This window comes from Molothrus aeneus, chromosome 33 (assembly GCF_037042795.1).
Source record: "Molothrus aeneus isolate 106 chromosome 33, BPBGC_Maene_1.0, whole genome shotgun sequence".
Lineage (NCBI taxonomy): Eukaryota > Metazoa > Chordata > Aves > Passeriformes > Icteridae > Molothrus > Molothrus aeneus.
Window position 1 is genome coordinate 1,799,564 of NC_089678.1, and position 22,262 is coordinate 1,821,825.

General features: G+C 43.9%; 1 protein-coding gene across 1 annotated transcript; it reads right to left on the bottom strand.

The window, feature by feature from the left end:
• Nucleotides 1–18,924: 18,924 nt before the first annotated feature.
• LOC136568483 (acrosin-like) lies at nt 18,925–21,697 on the bottom strand. Its single transcript, XM_066568483.1, has 6 exons — nt 21,627–21,697; nt 21,103–21,345; nt 20,528–20,793; nt 20,120–20,265; nt 19,429–19,644; nt 18,925–19,188 (listed from the first exon to the last, which is right to left on the bottom strand). Exons 1-6 carry the CDS (start codon nt 21,695–21,697, stop codon nt 18,925–18,927), a joined length of 1,206 nt encoding a protein of 401 aa, XP_066424580.1.
• Nucleotides 21,698–22,262: the final 565 nt, after the last annotated feature.

Below are 22,262 nucleotides of genomic sequence, written 5' to 3' on the forward strand. Positions count from 1 at the left end.
CTATGCTATACTATACTATACTGAAAAACCCATTGCCCTTGCCAGACAGTCTGATACAGCTTTGACCTTATTGGTCAATCAATCAAAACACCATCACCAGAGTCCAATTGAGAAACCACCCTTTGGTAAACTACCTCCATAACACATTCCACATGAGCACAACAACAGGTACAGCAAATGGAGATAAGAATTCTTTTCTCTGAGCTTTCTCACAGCCTCCCAGGAAAATCCTGGGAGAGAATTGTGTCTCTCTCTGTTCAGAGGATATGTGATTACCACATTAGGGTCCCCAGATCTGGATGCAGCACTGTATGTGGGTCTCACTAGAGCAGGGTAGAGGAGGAGAATCACCTTCTTTACCTGCTGACCGTGCTGCTTTGGGTGCAGCCCAGGATATATTTTCTTTTCTGGGCTGCAAGCAGCATTGCCAGCTCTTGTTGAATTTTTCATCCACCATCACCTCCAAGTCTTTCTTTACATGGCTGCTCTCAACCACTTCTCTGCTGAAATTGTGGGTGTGTCTGGGATTGCCATGACCCAGGTGTAGGACCTTGTGTAGGAACAGTTTCCTTGTTGCAGACAGACATGAGGCACTTGAAATTCCAGGACTTCTCTACACGGAGGCCCTTATTTTGTATCTTGGTCTTTTTGGAACAGAATATATTTCTCCACCTTAGAGGGCTGCAACTGTTTTGGTACTTTTGTACTCTCCAAGAAACTACAGAAATAAGATGAGTTTGGGCTGGATGTGGTAGATTGTGTTTTTGAAAACAGCTTCTCAAAAAAAGTGAGGAAGTGAGGAAATAGTAGTGATTGCAAATGGGGGATGAAATATCAGTTAAATTCTCTGGCAAATTTAGAATATATTTGGGGGCCAGTAAGTGAATCTTCCAGTTAGGATAAGGTGGAGGTTCAGTAAAAAAGAGTAGGAAATGTGCAGTGAAATGCCAGTGGAAGTTAATGAGGTATTCATCAGGGATGACTAAGCCTCTATCACTTCAAGGACACAAGCTTTGCCCTCTGATTCAAATACGGAATTTATTGTTGAGTCCTAGTTGTATTTTACAGGAAGAGACTTATTTTGCTATAAAATGGTAGCTGGAAAAGCATAATTGCAATGCTTACCATCAGCTCTCTAGAGAGCCAATAGAAGTTTGTGGTTGAACTTGTCTCTGCTGAGGTGACATTGTCTGTCTGATGAAAGAAGCACGTATCTTGGTCAACAGAGATAATAGGCATTTGAACAACCATGAATTGTTATCAACTACTTGTATGTTAGTCAATTACTTATACCTGGGGACATTTCCAGGCACAGAGAGCAGCTGGCACACAAAAGCTTCTATCTATGCTAGGGAGATACTCTGGGAGAGGGTGGCTCCCTGCTGAGGGCCAGCTCAGATTAAGTCCTTGACTCTGGACTGCGTCTGGGAATGGCTGGGAGAGCAGTAATTGGCACAGACTGTGAAATGCTTGAACAACTTACTAATACAGACAATTGTGATTCATTCCCAGTTTTGGTTTAATTTGCCAGTATTGATGAGGGCCTTGCTCCCTGAGCCTCCACTCTGTTTTGCAAGGTAGCAGAACCTGCAGGTAGAAAAGGAGATGAAGCTGATGGTGGTTTCTTGGGCTCTAGGGTGGAAAGGTTTCCTGTCTTTCCTCTGCATCAGTGCACAGGGCAAGCTGGGTGGGGAGAGGCTGCCCTGATCAGCAGTGCAGTCAGCAGATAATGCTATCACCCCAGCTACTTGCATGGCTCTGGAAATTAAAGGTGCAAGGCAAGTGGCACGTTCGATATGGTACTGCCCTTTGCTTTACCTCCTTCCAGTTCTAGTACATTCTTTTTTTTTTTTTTTTTTTTTTAGTGCTCACCCTTGTTTAATAAGCTCTGTGTCTGCTCTGTGTCTGTTTAACCGTACATTGCTGGCCACCCTATGGTGAGGAGGAGGGAACAAAACAGTGGTAAGGAACTTCAGGGTATTTGTGGGGAAATAACCCAGTGATGACATTACACAAGTCATTGACATGACACAGTAGGTCCACAGCCTAGAGTATAGAAAGCTTTTCAAGTAAAAGACTGTGTAATTCAAGTGGTAGAAAGCGACCCTTTTTTTAATAAACACCTTAAAAATCAGTCTTGTAAAAAGCATCGGATGTGGATAAGCCTATCCCCCAGGCTATAAACCAGGAAGTACAACAGGCAGTGGGAAATCAGCACAGGGAATGCCAAGACATCTTGCAGAGCAACATTCTCTTTAGTTAGCTGTTTCTTTTTAAAAAGAGAGTTCCCATATGAAGTAGGGATGGTGGCCTTTCTGCATAGAAAATTTCCTTCGCCCAAATTGGTCACAGAAAGTGTTTTTTAATGGCTGAACTTTAAGTGCCCAGCAGTGTGCAGGGTCTACACTGTGACAAAACACCTACCAGCAGCAGAGTACCTGCAGCTCTTTGTGCTGGTTGATGCACACTTCAAACAGTTGCCCCCAAATGATTTTGGTGACATTGCCATCTGGGGAGCACCCTTCTACTCATGAACTTCTGGTGTGTAATTTCTGGGAGTGTAAGTGGGTGTTCAGTTCAGGTTATTATATATATAACCTATTATTATATATATAACCTATATTTTCTGGGTATAGCTTGATAACTCATGAGAGAAGGAAAGAAAGCCCCCTGAGGCCTTTGCATAGTGCTCAGAGGAGCTGCTACCCAGCTTTCATTGAGGAGGAAGAAGCTTCTCCCCCACAGCCACGCCAGCTCTGAGGGAGAGGACCTGTGATGGACCATCTGCTCCACACAGTGCCTGTGCTGTGGCAAAGGGATGTCCTGCATCCCCTAGGACAAACGGGTTGGGGAAGGATTTGCTGAGTCTTTCAGAGAGGGAAGAGTGGGAACCTGGGGAGCTCCCTTAGTGGTCCCCACAAATGCTGTTCTCTGAGTGCCACCTGTGCTTCCTAGCATAGTTTGTGAGGCCATCTAGAAGTGGGCAGTGGTGTAGGCATCTTTCTGCCTCATGCTTCCGATGCTTTTTGCTTGAAGGGAAGCAGCTTGCTTGAAAATATGCTGAGACTTTTTTACCGTTTCCCTTGATTCCTATTGTCTCCAGACACAGTTTTTCCTCTTGTTTGCAGTAGCTCCTCTTTGCCTCTGCCCTTTATTATACAAAATATGAAATATGATCTTAACCAGCCAGCTCCTTACACTCACAATGACAGCAAGTCTATCTACCCCTAAAAGTAACATTGGCACAACTTTTATGCTAATGTGCTGGCACTGTGTGTGTGAAAAGGAAGAAAAAATCAAAAGCAGAGATCCGAAGGTATAATTCTCCTAAGAGCTATGAAATTCTACAAATGATGAAACGGATTATGCTTCCTCCTGGTTGTAAGGCAGGATATTGCTACCCCAAGAAGAAAACTGATCTTTTTGGGTTAGTGGTTGGGCTGACATGAAGGCTATTCCCAAAGCCTGCCTTTGGCAGACTGAGCATCAAGTTTTTGTGCTTCTTTGCCAGCCCAAGAAGGAAGGGATTTGGCTTCTGGTGCAGGAATATAAGTGAAAGCTATCTGCTGATAGAAGCAAGTGGAAGCATGTTGGCTAGACGGAAGCTCTGGCTATTTTCACTGGCTGAAAATCTGTCCCTGTCCTCTGCTCTTCTCCATGTGGCAGAGAACCAGGCTGCCAGCACAGCAAGGAGGGGTTACACAGTGACTCAGCTGTCACCTAAGGGGATGAAAATTTATTTCTCTGGCTACAATGAGGATCTCCAGGGACCATGGAGCAGCAAAGTAATCACCCTGTACTCCTGCAGGTTCCTATATATGTATGTATTTATTATTTCTGGCAGATGTCAAAGGTTTTCACAAATTATTTTATATTTGCAACTCCCAACTCACACTTAAATTTCCTTCTGAAAGACACTGTCTCTCCAAGCACTCTGTGTCCTGGCCAAAGAATAATCATGTGAGGCAGCAGCAACAGGAGGCTGAGGGGAACAAAGAGGAGCCTGGCTCACAGAGCTCTTTCAAAGCAGTTGTTCACTTGGCCAAAGAGTTCGGCAGCATGCCTGTTGCCTTCTTTGAATCCAGCATCTCTGTCCAGCCCCATGCCTGCATGGGTCAGGGGAACCTTCTTCGCATGGGACACACACAAAGCAAAAATCATTCTGGGTAAATGTGGCTTCAGGACAAGGATCCATAAGGAAGAGATGTATGGAGCCTCTTGTAGGATGGAGGTTGTTTCCACAGCAAGTGTCAGAAGCAGTGGGTCTGATAAAGTGGAGAAATGTCTCATATTTAGGGAACATTCACATATATGCATGCATTTATTTTTGCATGCACACACGCGTGCATGCACACACACATATGATACTGACTATATATGGCCATATTTATTACCGTGTCTCAGCAAATGCAAGTTCATGCTTTAGTCAGAGTGCCATAAAATAGGTTTACTGGGTATTCCTGATATCTTCTCTCTGGTGTCTCCTTCTTGCTTATCATTTTGAAATTGGACCAATATGTCAGGATTTCACAGTTGCCCTGGGTGTCTGCCTGGCAGAAACCCTAGCATCCGGGTTTTGTGTGTATTTGCTATATATTCTGTACCATTATTGAATACTGCCATGTGGATCCCAGCTGCATGAGGCATCTTTCCGCTAGGTACTGAAACTGTGTGAAGAGCAGAGGTATAATAAGTGCACTTTCATTGTCCTGCAGCTCACACAGGATTTTCCCTGCTGTGGTTGGTCTGGGTAGAGAGGAGCACAAAGGTGTTGTTTAAAAGTTAGTGAGATGTGCAAAGGGAAAAAAGAAGGGGGCATGGATAGACAAATAGAGCCAGTCCCCTTGGAAAAGTCCTCCTACTGCTTTATTCAATGGGTAGTTGACTACTATAATATATATTTTTGGCTGGAAACAGCCCCAGTCTGACCAGCTCTTATCACCCCTCCACAAGCATGCTGGGCCCTGCTCCACCCTGCCTCTATCTGGGCACTCCAAACTTTGGCCCCTCCAATTCCTTTTATTATTTTCCTTCTGCTTGCTCTTCTCAGATGCTCTCTCCCCTGTCATCCAGGGGCCCCCTAATCTCCTTTCTTCCTTGCTCATCTGTTCAGGGCTGCCAATCTCTCCCTCCCCAGCATGCTGCTGGCCAATTTGCACTTGCTGTTTTTCTGCTTGGAGACCTCCTTAACACGGTCCTGCAAAATATCTAAAATGGAGTAATTCAAAGTGACTAGGTCTGGGGCTTGAAAGTGCAGTGAGCTTGCAAACTAACTTGCCCTTTACAGAACTGCTGCTCAATTATATATCTAGATGTGGACATTGAATATACATTGTTGGCCAATTTTTTCTTTTTTACTGAAAACTGACCATAGGTAAGTAAGTTTGAAGATGTGGAAATTCATCTTGGTTACTGTGGCTAAGGTGAATTGTTTTTTAGCACTACTACCACCACTACCACTAACATGAAAAGAAAAGGCTGTGGTGACTTGTTTCAAGCAATTTGGAGAAGACCATCAATACAAAGATACTCTGCAATACTGCTGCTTAAGGAAATACTTGTGAGCCCTCAAAGTTTTTGTGGGAAACCATGTAAAATCAGAGGTATAGGAAGTGTTTGACTTGAATGTTTTCTACAGTCTTCCTTCAGGGTCACATAGTGACTCCAAGACAAAGCTCTTTCCAGCTGCTGAGTGTTATCCCTTTGGCAAACACCACAGATAACCTCAAGATCATCCTTGAGGTCCTGCTCATCTACAGCACTGACAAACCACCTCTTTTTAAAATCTGTTTTTTGTCTTATTTAAAACCAGGCTGGCTAGACTGCAGGTGGGTCTGCCAATAGACTGACCTTTGCTCAGCCCATTCCTGCCTTTGCCACTTTGGTCTATCTGCCCCCAACAGGAGTGCTCAGAAAAACCCAGAGCATCTTCTGAGGCATGATTTTTCCTAAGACACTGAGAGCATTTTAGAGCACTTGAGGTGAGCACAAGGTCCAGAAGAATGCGGTCACATTTGTCTCTTGTTCTTTATTTATTGTTCGGGGAAGAAAAGAGGGTGTTTTGGGTTCAGTGACAATAGAGGTTTATACGTGCTCTTTACTCAGCACTATGTGATTTAGCATAAACCTCTTGACCCCTGGAGAATTGGCTCTGTCATGATAACAAGCAGACATTATGAGTTAATGCCTATAATAACCTTTCATATGGTAAAAAATTTCCAGGGTTTACAGCTTTGAACCTGTTATCCTACACCAGATTAATACAACTGTATCTACAACGTGATTACAAGGGCACTACTCTTGAGATAGGCAACTTTTCTTGTATGAATGATTAAACGATTCTGACTAATTTGACTGCTGTTACACATTTAAAGAAAAGAAATATAACAGATCTTGAACAAAGATTCTAGGCACTTAATCTTTCAATCTAATTAATGAAAAATGAAGTTCAGCTGACATGAAAGACTGGTGGTTATTTAAAAATGAATTTAGCTCATTTGAAGGACTGATGATTCCACCTTCACTGGAAGATCTCTTCACTGAGATCATGGGCACTGTGGGACTGAACCTCATGAACTTCCACTGTGGCACCCATCACAGCTGTTTGTTTTTCCTGGCTGAATGAATGGCTCTGTCCTCTGGATAATTTTCTTTTTGATCCCCTCTCTCCTTTGGGCTTTTAGTCATAAGACCATGTTAATAAGGCTGAATTTTGTTTGCCCAGCTGGGCATTGTAAAGGGACCCTCTGAAGTCTTGTTTGATCACACACTAAGGGGTAAATGCTTAGAAACATTGATCTATATAGAAATACATTGAAATTTATTGCTCTAAATATTACTAATTGTTTCTTTATTAGAAGACCACCTGAGAATTAAGGTCAGATCCCTATTTTGACAGATGTGCTAGTAACATAAAAGGGTTAGTGGTTTGGAGCCTGAAGCGTTTATAATGCAGACCAAATTCTCCAACTTCTAGTTGATTTGAGCATTTTTGATGTGAGTTTTGCTTTTTAATGGTGTTTGATGTGGTTGGCCAAGCTAGCTATGATGAAAGGGGTGTCAGGAGCATGTGTTACTGTTGTTTCTTGGTTGCTTTGTCTTGACTTCAGATTTAGTGAGGCTGAGTCCAGTTATGAGTTAGTACATGGGGATTTATGCATGTAGATCTATTTTAATCAGCAGACTCATTGATTTCAGTGGTTCTATAAATAGCTCAGATTTAATAAAGAGGCTAAGAAGTTAATGAGTCTACAGCTTTGAAAGGAATGTTCAGACTGGCTTCCAGTCCTGGTGCCTATTTCAAGCTTTTTGCTTCATCTGTGGATTCAGAAAGGAACTTATTTGGTCTTTGGTCACAGGCCTGTGGCAGTCAAGGGCCAATATCCTTTTGTTTGTCTTAGGCTGGCAATATAATTCAGTTTATGCTTTCCAAGAAATATTTCATAAAGTCCTGCATGAAAAATAATGACCTTTACTTTTATGAAAATTGTGCTGAACTGGAGTTGCATGGGAGCAGGGGTCTGTACTATCAGGAATTTTATTATCTGTCTGAAGTACATCCTTTGTTTCTTATCTGCTTATCACACTGTGCAGCCAGAAATCTCCTTTCTGTAAGCTGTACACAGAACAACTTAAGTATGTATTTTAAACTATGTGGGTTTCTTAGTGAGCAAGTAATTAGCTACTTAGCCAGCTTTGAAAGCATGCACCTCTTCTGTTACATTGCCCAGGGATCAGAAAGTGTTCAGTAGTGAGAGGACTATACATTTACGTGGTAGTTCCCTGGCATGTCTTATGTGATCCTTAAAAAGCATGACCCTGATGAGCTGCCCTCCCCTACAGCTGCAGTCTGACACTTGCATCTCAGAATGGAATAAGGTAACTTAATGTAAACTGAATCACAGTTGAATTTTTGTTCAACAGGAAAAATCCAAATGAACAAATGACTGTTATCTTAGTGCAATCTTTGGCTGTGCATGCATCTGTCTGGGCCAGATGTAACTAAGCAGGGTCCACTTCAGTGCTTGCTTGAGAGACATTAAAAGTGGCCTGCTTAGACTTTGGATTTATTTCTGAGGAATGGAGAGTGACTGCTGTCTCTTGTCCCTATCCTCCACCTATGCCCAAAGTTCCCCAGGGGGAGGTGAGATGTCAGTAAAACAGAGAAATCATAGGGGAATTCATATGAAATGGTAGGAAGTCAGACTTCACCTTTACACTTGTAGATCAGCATAATCTCCAGAGCCATTATGTAAGATCCTGGCTCTACATGTTGCTTTTTATGCCTTCACATAAGCCAGAGATGCAAGCCTGATAAATACTGTACTGGTTTAAATCTTTCACTTGCTCTGGCTTCATACTGATGTTGCAAACAGAATTTATCCCGGTTCATGCTGGAATAAATCAAGGTAGGGTCTGTGCCATGGTATCTTGAATTCTCAGTAACAAGTTTAGTCTGAAGTGCAATAGATTTAAAATCCGATTGAGCTTACTAGGCACTGGATCATGGTCAAAGTTAAAGCTTTTGATGACACGTGGAATTTTGGTATCAACAAAGGGTTCGTTCTTGAGTCAGTAATAATTTGTAATAATGATTCGTAGAAGAGACAGAAAGTGGTGGTCAAAGGTGAGATGAATCATGCTGCCAGTGAAGCTCCATTTTGCCACTGATTCATGCCTTCCCAAGCTGGAAGAAAGCTGCTTTACAGAAAATCACTCTATGAGAGTTGCTTCAGGAAATCCACAATTTTTAAACTACCAGTGTTTTGCAAACAAAAGCATCCTGCACTTGTTTAAAAGCAGCATTTTCTTTCCTCATTGCCACTCCTTGGTTCTCTACTCTTCTACACAAACTGCACACAGAGTGAGACTGGCAATGCTGTGCTGTCGGTACCACTGCTGTTCCTCCAGTGCTGCCAGGAGGAGCTGCAGCATGGAGCAGGTTGTGAGGTACCTGGAACTGTGCCAGCTGCTGTCCCTCTGCCAGGGTGGGCATGGCCTCAGAGTATTTCCTGCTTGCTCTTAATTTTCATCTCCTTTTTTGAGGTGCTGCAGGTTAAATTGTCACTTGTGTCACATTGCCATCTGCAGTACTTCAGCTAACCAGGTCTTTGCTAACAGCGCTTCAATTCAGCTTGTTGACAATACAAGTTCATTTAGGTCCCTATAGGGAGTCACACATTGCTTTCTCACTTTCTCAGGAACTGGGAGGTAGTTTGATGGGTTTTTTGGATGTGGGAGTGACCTCTTGCTGGACTTCTGACTCATCCTTTCGTTTAAGCCAATATTGCAGGGGATGCATTTGTTCAATTTGTTCAGGTTAATGTGTGCTAAGACCCCCTCCCAAAACATCTATGTGTGCTCAGTAAAAACAATCCCAAAATAATAAACCCAAATATTTCAAGATATTTTTAGATAAAAGCAGATGAAAGAGCATAGGGGAGGAGACTGGTGCTGGTTGTCTTAGGCTGACTGGTACATTGTGTCACAGTATTCCTCAGACAAGGAAATTATAAAGAATAAACCAGTGAGGGCCATCCTTCAGGTGAAGTATGAAGCAAGGCTTAAAGAAATATGTCAGGGAAGATCTCTGAACAGTACTGATCTTCACTTCCCTTTCCTCCAAAATATGATTTTTAAATCTAGTTAGTGACATTTCTGCTGTAGAAAAAATGTCCTTTAGGTGTTTATTTGCAGCATTATAAACAGTAGCTAGCAAAAACAAGCCTACAAGATTACTTAAAAATGTATTCTATAAAACATTCTGGTTATTAGTGGGCAATGCTGAAAACAGGTGGTGTTAAAATAGTACTTATTAGAAGAAAACTAGTGCTGCAAGTACCTGAAATGAACACAACAAATTTCAGGTTCTGAAAATCGTAACAAACTGATCATTTAAGGTGGTCTTTCTTAAATTAGATTTCTGTCTCAAAGAGGATTGCCTGAAAGAGCACATTTCTTCTTTGTTGAAGAGAAAAGGGTTTTTTCAGATATCTGCCCATTTGCCACTAAACTCTGGTGAATGTGGAGTTAAAGCATTTTCAAGACACATTTCTGCAGGATGTGATTAAAATCTGGGAGATGCAAATAGTCCTAGCAAGGCTATTTTATATTTGATGGCTGCGTTTTAAGATCACTAATTATCAGCAGATTAATGGGACATAGTGATGATGGAGTTAAGATCAATGTGCAGGGAAGACTAGAAAAACAAGCTTCCAGAGAAAGTTAGAACTTTTACGCAGTAAAAATGGTAAAATATTCCAAGTCATAGAACCATGGAACATCTTGGGTAAGAAGGACCCACAGGTATCTTCCAAATTCAGGCCCTGCACAAAAAAAGCCCCTGCTAATATCCAAACAATTCTTGAGTTCTGTCAGGCTTGGTGTTGTAACCACTTTCCCAGGCAGCCTGTTCCAGTTCCCAAACACCCTTTGGGTAAAGAACCTTTTTTTGATGTCCAACCCAAGCCTCCTCTGACACAACTTCAGTCCATTCCTTCAGGTCTTGTCACTGGTCATCAAAGAGAAGAGACCAGTGCCTGTCTCTCTCTAAAGTAAAGGTGTAAGTATTAGAAAGCAGGATAGAGTAGAAAAAAAGTATTTTAAAGTCTGGGAATTATTTAAGGAAGAGGTATAAAAAATATTAGCTAAAGGCTATTTCATTTTTTTTCATCTGAAACCCTTCCCCAAAAAACTTTCTGAAATTCTTTTCCTGAACATTCCTCTGCTTTTGGGCTGCCTGCCTCTGAGCTGGGAGAAAACTTGGCTGTTCCAAAAGCCAAACACAATTATAAGTTAGAAATTAAACTGGACCCCCCCGCCCACCAACCCAGTTCATTTAATTATGGGTACTTCAACTATATTTTCTTGAAGTGTGCTGAAATTAATTTTTTGCCATTTCTTCTCTGATATGCATGACAGTCCTAGTTTATTTTCTGCTCTAGAAAATAGCAGATTAGTTATCATTGTTGCATGCAGGCATAAGGTTAGCAATGCCTCTGACACAGGTGTTTACATTATAACATTTGAGGCATTTTTAATAAGAGGAAGTGATATGGAAACTAGGGAAGTTTACACAGGATAATTAACAGTTTGAACCCAATAACTCTCATAACTGTAATACACAAGAATTTTCCATTGCACTTTCCCCTCTGCAATGGACATATCTGATTTTCTTTATATGTTATTGAGGTGTCACTGACCAGTCATAAAATATGACCTCTTTTCCCTGCAAGGAGTAGAATGTCCTGGACACAAGTTACATACATCTTCTGATTGCAGGACAAACCAGTGCTTCTAAGTCTTCCCTGGAGGCTCTTCTTTTGACCACCTCTCTGATAAATTTATCTAGCACAATATCAGGGCCAATCTGAAGTGGAAGTGGTTTCCCTTGCAGAAAACATTCCTTACTTGAGATAAATGCTGAGAAAAGATGGAAAATTACTTTGCTGTAGTGAGAAGATGTGGTGTAGGCATTTGCAACTGGAAGTCAATGCTGCAGAGCCTTTCTTAAAAAAAAAAAAAAAGAAAAAAGAAAAAAAAAAAGTTTTTTGCTGAAAAGACCAATAAAACAGAGGAAGAATGAGACACCTTTCTACCAAACAGCAAGATGTCATGACAAACTCTCTGCCTACACAGCAATTCCATTCAGACCCATGACACAGATCCTGGAGCCCATTTGTGCAGGTTGTTGGAACAGTCTGGGGGCACTGAGTTTGCTGCTCTGCTATCAGCCTTTCCTGCTGGCCGTTGGGTTCACCGCATGATTTGAGTTCACTTATGAGGTGGTTAACAGCCCTTTAAGAATTTGCTCTGTGTATGTAAGGATGGATTGTATACCCTGAACTCCCTTAATCTCTGGATGCTATAAATGGTTGTACGCCCTTGACACGAACAGTTTTTTGCAAACAAGGCCCATTCGGTTCTTACCTTGAGCGAAGGCACCAACCTCTGGAGTCCACAGGCTCATTTTGTCTGCCTAGGCCAGAGATCACCTCTAGGGCACTGTCAACATCCATTTGACCCATTCCTGCCTCTTGTTTGTGTCATTTCTCATTGCCCTGAATGAGATCAACCTCTCTCTGTATGGACAAGCAAGAAATCATTTGCTCCAGAGTCAATACCAGTTCTTACAACTGGTCTTTTTGCCTCATTTTAGAGTTGCTTTTCACCAAAGGCTCTGAACACAGGTCGTGAAAAATCAGTAACAATAGCAAAGTTGCTAGTAGATGTTTTAGAGCGCCTGGTATTTCACACCTTGCAGAGAAAACTGTTCTTGAATTGAGTTTTTGTCTGCCTTCAATTTCTTTTTGTTCTTATATCACTTTCATTAATCTCATTTTTTAAAGTTGTTGTTGTTTTGAGACTATACATGCTTTGCTAGCAGCTTGAGGTACTGCATGCTGGGGTATGTTGTGAGCACTGCAAGGCTGGATAATCACAGTAAAGAGGAAAGGATCCCTTAACCTCCAGGATATGTAGATGTGGTACTTAGGGGTAAGATTTAGTGGTGGACCTGGCAGTGTTAGGTTTACAGCTGAACTCAATGATCTTAAAGGTCTTTTCCAAGCTGAACAATTCTGTAATTCAGTGATGTGATTACTTTAGCTTTTTTGGTTGGTTTTGTGCCCCACTAGGAGCATTAGAAACATCTTTTCTCCCAAATGAAAGCTGAAATCACCCATGGGTTTATTAAGTGGGCAATTTAATAAACCCCTGCAACAAGAGACTTGCCATGATTTCGTGCCTGCAGCTGGCACTGAGGTTTGTACGAGCAGGGCTGTGAACTCCAAGGCCACAGTGCTGCCTGAACCCGGAGGTGGATGAGATCCTTAAGGCCACTTTAATCTCCAGACAGCAAAAGCTTTATTCCATTGTTGGACTCTGAGACTAATTTTTGCATTTTACACTTCTTGAAGGAGACTGGAAATTTTACAAAGTGAAGAGCTACTGCTTGTTCAGTGAGTTTTCACTCAAGCCATTTATTTTGGTGGGCTGTAGACACCTATTTTTATCCCACCTCATTTAACTATGTTCCAATGCCAGCTTCTTTCAGTCTTTTATTCTGAGGTTAATTTTAATTGCAAATGTAAAATATCTTGAAGGACTCAGTCGAATAATTTCCTCTCATAAACCAGGCAATAAATACGCATCAGGTAACTGAGCTATTTACAAACCATAACTACCCCTCAACAGCACAAAGGCACACGGGGGCTCCAGTGTCGTGGTTTGACTGACAGGGATGTGGATGCTGATGAAGATATTTGCTTTCCGTGCATCTGAGCCCTATGGAAACGATCCCTCTAGTGGGGACTTGGAAAATTAACTGGTGATCCTGCTTGGCAGTGCGGGAAGGCTAAGGAGGGAACAAATGAAATAGTTGCCCAACGTTGGGGGGGGAAAAACCCCAAACCATGAAAGAGACAGCTGTATTTTCCTAAGCTAAAATTACGACTGAAATAAGATTTTAAGGCAGTTGTTATGAGACGTGGTAAACATTGCCAGAATGCTCATTCAGTGATTTCTGCAAAACACTTTAAAACAGTTTTATTTAGATTTTTTTCATTGAAATAATGAGATTAGTTTTTTATGTATTATCATCTCCTTGGGAGAGAAAAAGAACAAACTATTTATAAAGTACTTTCTGAATGATCTGGGGGAAAAAAACCCTGTGATTTCTTCCTTAAGATGAAAGCATTCAGTCTTTTTATGGAAACAACTTTTCAATTTTTTGAGAGATTTCAAAAATATTTCCAAGAGATTCAAAGAATTTCCTACCAGAAAAAAAGTGCCAGGATTTGTGCTCTAATTGCACATACTACCTTCTTCTGTTCCATCATGTGCTTCTTGTTACTGTCATTACTCACAGCGCCTCTTAAGAGCAGGGCACAAAACATAGAGCTTGCTGCCCCCCCTGACACAGGGTCTGTTCTGCCTGAGTTTGGAATGTGTGACATTTCTGGACAATGTCTGATGGAGGTCCCAGGTGTCTCTTAACTGTAGCTGCCTTGAAAAAATAATTTGTAGTGAACATGTTCTTGCTGCTGTTACTGTGAAAAGCCTTTGTGGCAGCAGCAAGCTCCTCCCTGTATAACCTGGTATTGTATCACTCCACGCTTTCCTGAAGGATCAACAGTGTAACCCAGTGTTGCACCAAGTGTTCCCTTGTGTAAGGACAAATCTGACAGCTTTTGGATAAATATCCAGGTGACCTTAATGCCACTGCTGGACCACAGCTCCTGTTGCAGACCCTTGCTTTGCTCACTGGAAGAAGATGTGGCTGTAGACAGGAGTTATGATATCAAAATCTGGTTCCTTTTGGATTTGTCCTTTATCTCCCTTCAACACCTCCTATGTCTAACTCAAGTATTTCCCTTCCCAGGTCCTCCATCCCACAGCTGCTCTGTGCCTCCCACTTGCTGGGGTGTCCTAAGCAAACAGTGGAGCCTGCTCCACAAGGTGAGCCATAAAACCCACCCTTTTCCTGACCTGGTGCAAATTCTTGCCTTTACCCAGCTGGGTGCCTGGCCAAGGGCAGATCTCTCAAGCTGTTCTTGTCTGAGCCACATCGCTAACAGCTCTTATCAAGTCAGAATTTAAAATGTTTTCATATTCAAACATCTCTGCTTTCAGATTTGAGATGGGAGAAGGTGTTGCGCACTTGTCAGGCAGCCAGTAGCAATTTCATTCCCCTGTGTGCGGCTACACAAAAGGTGTGTGCTGATAAGTTGTGTCACTCATGAATCATTCTTGTCCATGCTGCTGCTCCATGAAGCTTTGGTAGAAGAGATCCGTTCTTGGAACTATATTGAAGTCTTCAAGTATAATCCAAAAATGCTTCTGTTCTCCAGATATGTTCTTGTACTCTCTCATTGGAGAGTGTCTGTCTCTTTTGGGGGCTAGCATAATAGAAATGCTCTTTTATATTTGCAAAATATAAATTGTCAATGAAAATTAATGTGTACTTGGGGGGCATACAGATAGAAAAAGTAAAAGAGAGGCAGGCAGAAAATAAAGAGAGTACCTTGTCATCAGCCTGAGGCTGTGTGGTGACTTAATATCATTACAAAGCCTTGAGTTTCCTGAAATTATAAAGCAACTTCAAAGAGAGAGGTCAGCATGGTTTTAAGTAATAGTGGAACAGTTCTACTCTTGTGGGTAGCATGAAGAATTCCACTCTTAGGCATTGAATATTAAATGCTTCAGAGTAGAGATGCTTGAAGCTCTGACATCAGCTGTAACTTCCCCTTGATGTCACATGCAGGGTTAGTATTAGTTTGGGTTAAAATCATGTCTGAGCTAAAGGAGTTTGGCGTGTTTGTGATTATGGACTCACTGAAATGTATGGAATCAACTCTTTGTGGGTATTAATCACAGCATAAATGTTTGGATCACTTATTTAAAATGCTATTGTATTAGAGAAAAGTGTTTTTGGAAAAATACTTGTTTTGTAAAGAGCTACAAAAGTATTCCATCAAGTTCTGACTTCAACACACTGGTAAGAGTGCAGTTCCAGTGAGTGATGCTGTTGGAGTTCTCCACTCATCTTTGTAGAGATGCTTTTTTGAGAGTTGTGATTTTTTCCTCTCCTAGCCTGTAGGTTTTTCCAAGGTGCAATGGAAACAAAAGGATTTTCATGACTGTTTTAACTGTACTTCGTGGGAATAATTTTTGCAGACATTATGCTGAATTCAGCTTCTCATAGAAATCTTGTAGAGGACATTCCATGCCACAGAGAGCAAAACAGTGTGAGTTTGGGCAGCAGTGTCTTATAGTCTGGCAGGATAACAGGTGACCTCTTCCCTCCATCTCTGGCCAGGGGTATCTTGCAGTGATTCTTTCAGGTAGAGCATGGCCTGCAGGTAGAACATATGGTTGGTTTTGTAGAGGTTCCTCTGTCATATGGGGAGACTTTATTGTTTTGCTGCATATTTTTGTTCTGTTAATAAAGGTGCAAGTTTAGTAGCAACTTTTACCAGAAGGAACTGGATCAGGTTCTTACAGAATTCATTGGCACAAATTGATTTTGTGTTTGGGACTCAAATTCAGGGAAAATAAAGTCTAATGTCCTGTCTTGAACAGGTAAAATGAAAAACAGTGAAGTTTACAGTGCATTGCCTGCTTATCTGAAGACTTATAAAATTGGCTTCTATGCAATCTATTTTTGCAAATTTCAGTGGCCTTTCAGTACCTGAAGGGAGCCTACAAGAGGGATAGAGAGAGCTCATTCAGAGAATGTAGTGATAGGATAAGGGGGAATGGCTACAAACTAAAATAGGGGAGTTTTAGATTAGGTATTAAGAAAAAAATTCTTTCCTATGAGGATGGTGAGGCACTGAAACAGCTTTTAAAGAGAATGGATGTGGATGAGAATGGATGCCTCATCCCTGGAAGTGTTCAAGACTAAGTTGGATGGGGCTCTGAACAACCTGGTCTAGTGAATGTGCCCCTGCCCATGTCAGGGGTTGGAAGAGGATGATCTTGAAAGACCCTTCCAAACACAAACCATTATAGAATTCATTATTCTTATGTGATATAAGCTCTAAGTAATCAGCAGTAATATGTTAATTAATGGAATTGCATGTTTGTGCTAAGGAATAGGTTATATGGGCTAATGATGCCCAAACTCTTTGATTGTTTTTTGATTGTTTTGAGTTGTATCTAGTGAACAGGAAGTGAAAGCAATTTATGCAATTATGTGGATGGTGTAAACAATCAGACCTGACAGACCATGGATTTCAGGGGAGTGCTGTTATATGCCTCAAATGTACTCTTAGGCTGGCAGTTGACTCCAGTGACCCAAAGAACCCACAGACCACCTCAAAATACATCACCACAGGGTTTCCCCATGGTTGAGAGTTTTTGCTGGGTTACTGTTTTTATTTTTTTTTAATTATAGGTTATACCCTGGCAGAACTAGGGGTGCAATGTAACCTTGTAACTGGCAATCACAAAACTCTGCCCTGCTTTCTAAAATGTCAACAATGTTCTCATCTAATGCCCTCAAGGTTGCCATAAAGTGGAGCTTCTGTGGGGATTTTTGAAGCATTGGTGAAGTTTTAGTTCCAAGTACAAAAATCAGCTTAGTTCCACATTTTTTATATATATGAGCTCCTGGTAAATATTCTCATTGAGCAAGAGTGTTGCTTTGCAGGGTTGAGGATGAAAAGCTGCAATTAATTTCTGAGCACAGGTGAAAATCCAGTCTTTGAAGGTTTCATTGCACTCAGATGACTGGAGTATTGGAAGGACCAGATTTGAAAATATCAGGCTCAAGACAGGGCAGTTTGGCAGAGCAGCCATGTGGGTAGCTGGAAGAGCTCCAGGGAACAGACTCAATTTGGACTAAGTGTTAGCTGAGTAAGGCATGACTAATAAGATTTTTTTAACAAAGCATTTTTAGAGTCTGTTGAAACCATTGATTTCCCTTGAAGAAAATTAAAGATTAGCAAGATTTTCCACTAATTCTAAAATAAAGCTCATGGTCTCACATTTAGCTTGTGTGGTGGGAAACTCCCTACAGTTCACTTTGGAAACCTTTCACTTTGGAAACCTTTTTAGGATTTAATAATCATCAGTGAATTGAGCTACTTAGGTCATTAAGCATTCAGCTGTTTTACCATCTCAGTGTACAAATGGGTGCCTGCTTTTCATGTCATCTGGGGTTAGAATGTTGGAGAGAAGAATACTGAATTAATTGGAAAATTAGCATAGATTGAATTACACTTGTGTGAGCTATCAGTGATTTGGATGGGGAGGCCGGAAGTGTTTACTGGCGGATGAAGCAGTGTGGGGAGTGGGCATGGGCTTTAAATGTGTGGGGACAGGAAATTGTTTTGGATTGTGGTACTTCCTGAGATGGAGGGCAGGTGGAATTTGTGGCATGGCATGAATAATACATGGCATAATACTTTTTTTTTCCTTTTCCTCTGGTGGCTTTGTGTTTTGGTGCTAGGCATAATGCAAAGGGTGACTTCCACTGAATGCAAGTGTGTTTCAGCAGGCTATTGATTAAGGTTGTAACAGTATTGGTTGACTTGGTTTAATCTTAGTAGGTTGTGTATAGGGCCAGGGGAAATGGTTTTAAATGGAAACCATAGATTTAGAGTAGATATAAGGGCTGGCTGCAACCAGATTGGATATGGGTACCTTCAGCTTTTCCCAGCCCCAAACGACCACAAGGTATGGAAATTTAGGTTTGCTTGTGCTTATGAATGTCACAGCTCAATGTGTGCTCTGTGTGTGGGATTTTGAACTTCCTCTGCTAATTTTTCCTCTTCTATTAGGATTTTAAGAGAATAAAGCACATTTTGTACACTGGTGAGATGTGAAAATTGGACGAGATAAATGAAAAAATACAAGTAATAGCATTGGTATCTGTACTGCAAAGCACAATGCCGATTTTGCCACTGAGGAGAGGGGGAAATGACATAAGGGAGAAGTGTCGGTGTTGTAAAAATGTGACACTTCTCACAAATGGTTACTATGGGAGGAATTTATCTTGAGTACAGTGAGGCAGTAATGTCTCCTAGAAGTTTTCAACCAATACTGGAGCCTTAACAAAAATATTTTCCTATCTTCTTCCTAGGCTTGATGTACCAGGTTCCTCCAGTCCATGGCAGCTCAGAGCATTTTCCTCTCTGACCAGGCACTTTGGAGCTCTTTGGAGCCACTCTGTCCCTTTGTGTCCAATGGGTCTTACCCAGGAGTTGGAATTGCACTGAAAAGCTGATTCACTTTGAGCATAGGTAATTTTATTTCATCAACTAATTCAACTCCAGTGTTTGCCTGCACACAGGAGAGGAGTGTGGTCAGGCCAGAGCAGGGTTTTGACCCTGAGGCTGCCTTTGGATCAGCAGGCATTGCCCCAGCAGGAAATGGTTGCGGTGCACTGCAGTGTGCCCTGGATCCTGCCTGTTCTGATGCTCAAGCTGTGTTTTGTCCAAGGACCTCATGAAGGAGCTTCTTCACCTTAGTAAAGAAGTCTACCAGCTTGTTGAGTGGAAATGGGCAGGAGCTAACCTCACCCAATGGTGTTGGCTTTGGAGTGGGGGGTGCTGTTGGCAAAGGCTTTTGAGAGGGGATTGGTGTCGGCAATGGCTTATAAGTGGGGGGTCGTGTTGGCCATGGCTTAGGAGTGGGAGGGGGTGTTGGCCATGGCTTATAAGTGGGAAGTGGTGTTGGCCATGGCTTATGAGTGGGAAGGGGTGCTGGCAGTGGCTTAGGAGTGGGAGGTGGTGTTGGCCATGGCTTATGAGTGGGAAGGGGGGTTGGCCATGGCTTAGGAGTGGGGGGTTGTGTTGGCCATGGATTAGGAGTGGGAAGTAGTGTTGGCCATGGCTTAAGAGTGGGAATGGGTTGTACTGGCCATGGATTCAGAGTGGGAAGGGGACGTATTGGCCATGGTTTCAGAGTTGGTGGTGGTGGAACTGTCAATAAATGATTCCAGGTTTGTGATGATGGAGAACCCCGTCCAAGTCTGTTTACACCTGTGTGGACAAGGATCCAGTCATAGAAGTACTGAGTGGAGATGTAGACTCCAGGCTGCCTTGCTCTGGCACAGCCTTTTCCCCAGCTGGTTATTCCGACGACCCACCAGACGTCAGCATGGTTGTCCTGGCACATGAGAGGACCACCGCTGTCACCCTACAGCAGAGCACAGAGGATTAAGGTGGTGTTGGTGGCACCTGCCAGCACTGGGGCTGTCTCCTTCTCTCTCACAGCCCCTGCCAGAGCTTTATTCTGGGCAGAGAAAAGCTCTGCTCAGAGGCTGGAGCCTCCAGAAGCTTGGCTGTGAATGAGTTGGGTTCTTGTAGGTTAGGGTTCTCTCCATCCTATCTGCACAGGACTCCTGGATGTGCAGAGGATGGAACTTTGGCACCTGGACCTCTTCACTGCCAAGAGCACTAGCTGGGCTTTCTGGGCTTTCTGGCACAAGGGGAGGCCTGGGCAGGCAGGTGTGGATGGGCAGTGTGTGGGAAGCCCCCACAGCAGTCAGGGGGAGCTGGGGCTGGGAGGGTGAGTGAGTGGCCGGGCAAAGCAGGCCCTGGGCTGTGTTGGGGTGGTGCTTCCCTGGCTGCTGGTGCTGCTGGGGGCTGAGTGGCTCGTGGCACGTTCCTACCTGGCAGGTGTCGATGCCGCCCTCTGGGTAACCAGCACACAAGTTGTGGGTGTGGATTTCCCCTCCATACCAGTCACTGCTGTTGCATAGCTGGAGATCGATGAGCTGGACCTTGGCCTCCTGGAGGCGATCAGGTGGATCTTGAGCTGTGAGCAGAGAAAGGAATAAACACTGAGCACCACATTCTCCTCTCCTGATTTGAGAAGGGAATTCTCTTCCCTAGGGTTTGGCTTTGCCTCTGCAGAGACCCTGGAGTGCTGTGACCCTGCTTCCTGCCTCTGGGGAGCAAACCAGGTCCGTCTCTCAGAGGCATATGTTCTGCAGCCTGGCTTTGGTCTCTGTTGTGGGGAAGCCCAAACCCTCTCCTCAGTGGGCTGAGCTGGCCCAGGAGTTGCTCTTCAAACTCACATCTTGCAGTAGTGGAACCCCAGCCAGCAATCCAGCAGTTTTGCAGCTCTGACACTCTCAGTGTGGCATCGGGCACACAGGCCAGCTGGATGTAGGGACTGCACTTGACAGGATGGTCCAATTCCAGCAGGGCAATGTCATAGCTCATGTCACCAGGGTTGTAGTACTGGTGTATCAGCAACTGCTTGACACTGCGCATTTGTGCCCCATGGCCTGGCTGAGTCAACTGGGTGGCCCCAATCACCACAGACAGGAGGCTGATGTTACTGGAAAGGAGATGGAGAGAGAGATGGGAGGGAGCAGAACCATGTACCACAACAGCCCAGCAGTTGCCAGACCTCAGCTTGGAAAGGCACAGAGGGAGTAGTGCTCTGGCAGGTGTGAGGGCCCTTGCACGCCTTAGGCTGGGGGAATGTCAAGCTGGAGGCTGCTAGGAAGCCTTGGCATGAGCCCAGGCTTCTCCTGAGCACTGTGGCAGCCTGGCTGCCTGAGAGGAAAGGGCATGGGAGTAGCAGGTGGTGCTGCTGACAGGGCACCTGCTTGTGGAGATATCCCCATTGCCTGCCCCTTCTTACTCAAACTTGTCGAAGCAGTGGGCTGCTGTGAGGACCCACTGTGTGCTGATGAGTGACCCTCCACACCAATGCCCTGGGTCTGGAACCCATGGGTGCTGGATGCTGATGATCCAGGGCCAGGCCCCTGGCAGGGCACCGGCACCACCCACGATGCGTGTCATGCTGGAGTCATAAGCCATGTCGCCGTAGTAGTACGTCATGAGGCCGTAGTCAGACACCACGGCTCGGAGTCCGCAGGTCCCTCTGCAAGCAGAAAGTCATTTCCATGCTTCTTCATGGCCTGCTGTGGCCCAGGCTGAAGCTCAGCCCTCTGCCCTCCCCACAAGGGCTTGCACGCACAGCAGGCCAGGGAAGCCCATGGGGGGTGTGTGTCTGTCTGTGCCAGCACCTGGCTGCTGGCAAGGAACTGAGGATTCCCATGGTGAGTGGGAAGCTGTGGCCTGGCTGTGGGGGACAGGCACATCCCCTCCAGGGAAGGCCGCAAGTGTTGCCATGGCTCCTTCCCTGGGCCTGGGGCCACTTACCCGCAGTTGTCCCATGTCCCGTGCGCCAGCCCAGCCACGGTCAGCAGGACGAGGAGGCTGAGCCAATTCATGGCTGCCAGAGGCACGTGTCAGCTACAAGCACTGAGAGCTCCGTGCAGCAGCACAGTCACAGCCGCACTGCCCGCAGCAGCTGCACTGCCCGTGGTGCCCTTGGTCCTGGGGCTGATGTCACAGAGGGGTGGGTTCCATGTTCTGAGCACTGCGGGGTTCTGTGGCACAGGGCCCACTGGGGGAGGGGCAACGTGGAATTGGTTAGCCCTAGAAAGGTTTGGGCTGGAAGAGACCTTGGTGATCATCTAGCTCTGATCCCCTTGCCTTGGGCATGGAGGGATGGCTTGCATTAGACCCAGTTGTCCACAGTGTACATGTCTTGGCTTAGAAGCTGTCCTTGAACACTTTCAGAGATGAGGGATTTAAGTACTAAGTCCTGGTCAACAGGTCCTGACTAAGGCCTGAACAGCAGGCCTTTTGCCAAAATTGGCCACTAGATGGACCTTCAAAGCAAGTGTTACGTATAGCCGCTCCCTGGTTGAAAAATGGATTTACCTTTCCATACTTAGGAACTAGACAAGGCTACATCTGGCCTTGTTTTGGGGGTGTGGGATCACAGACAAA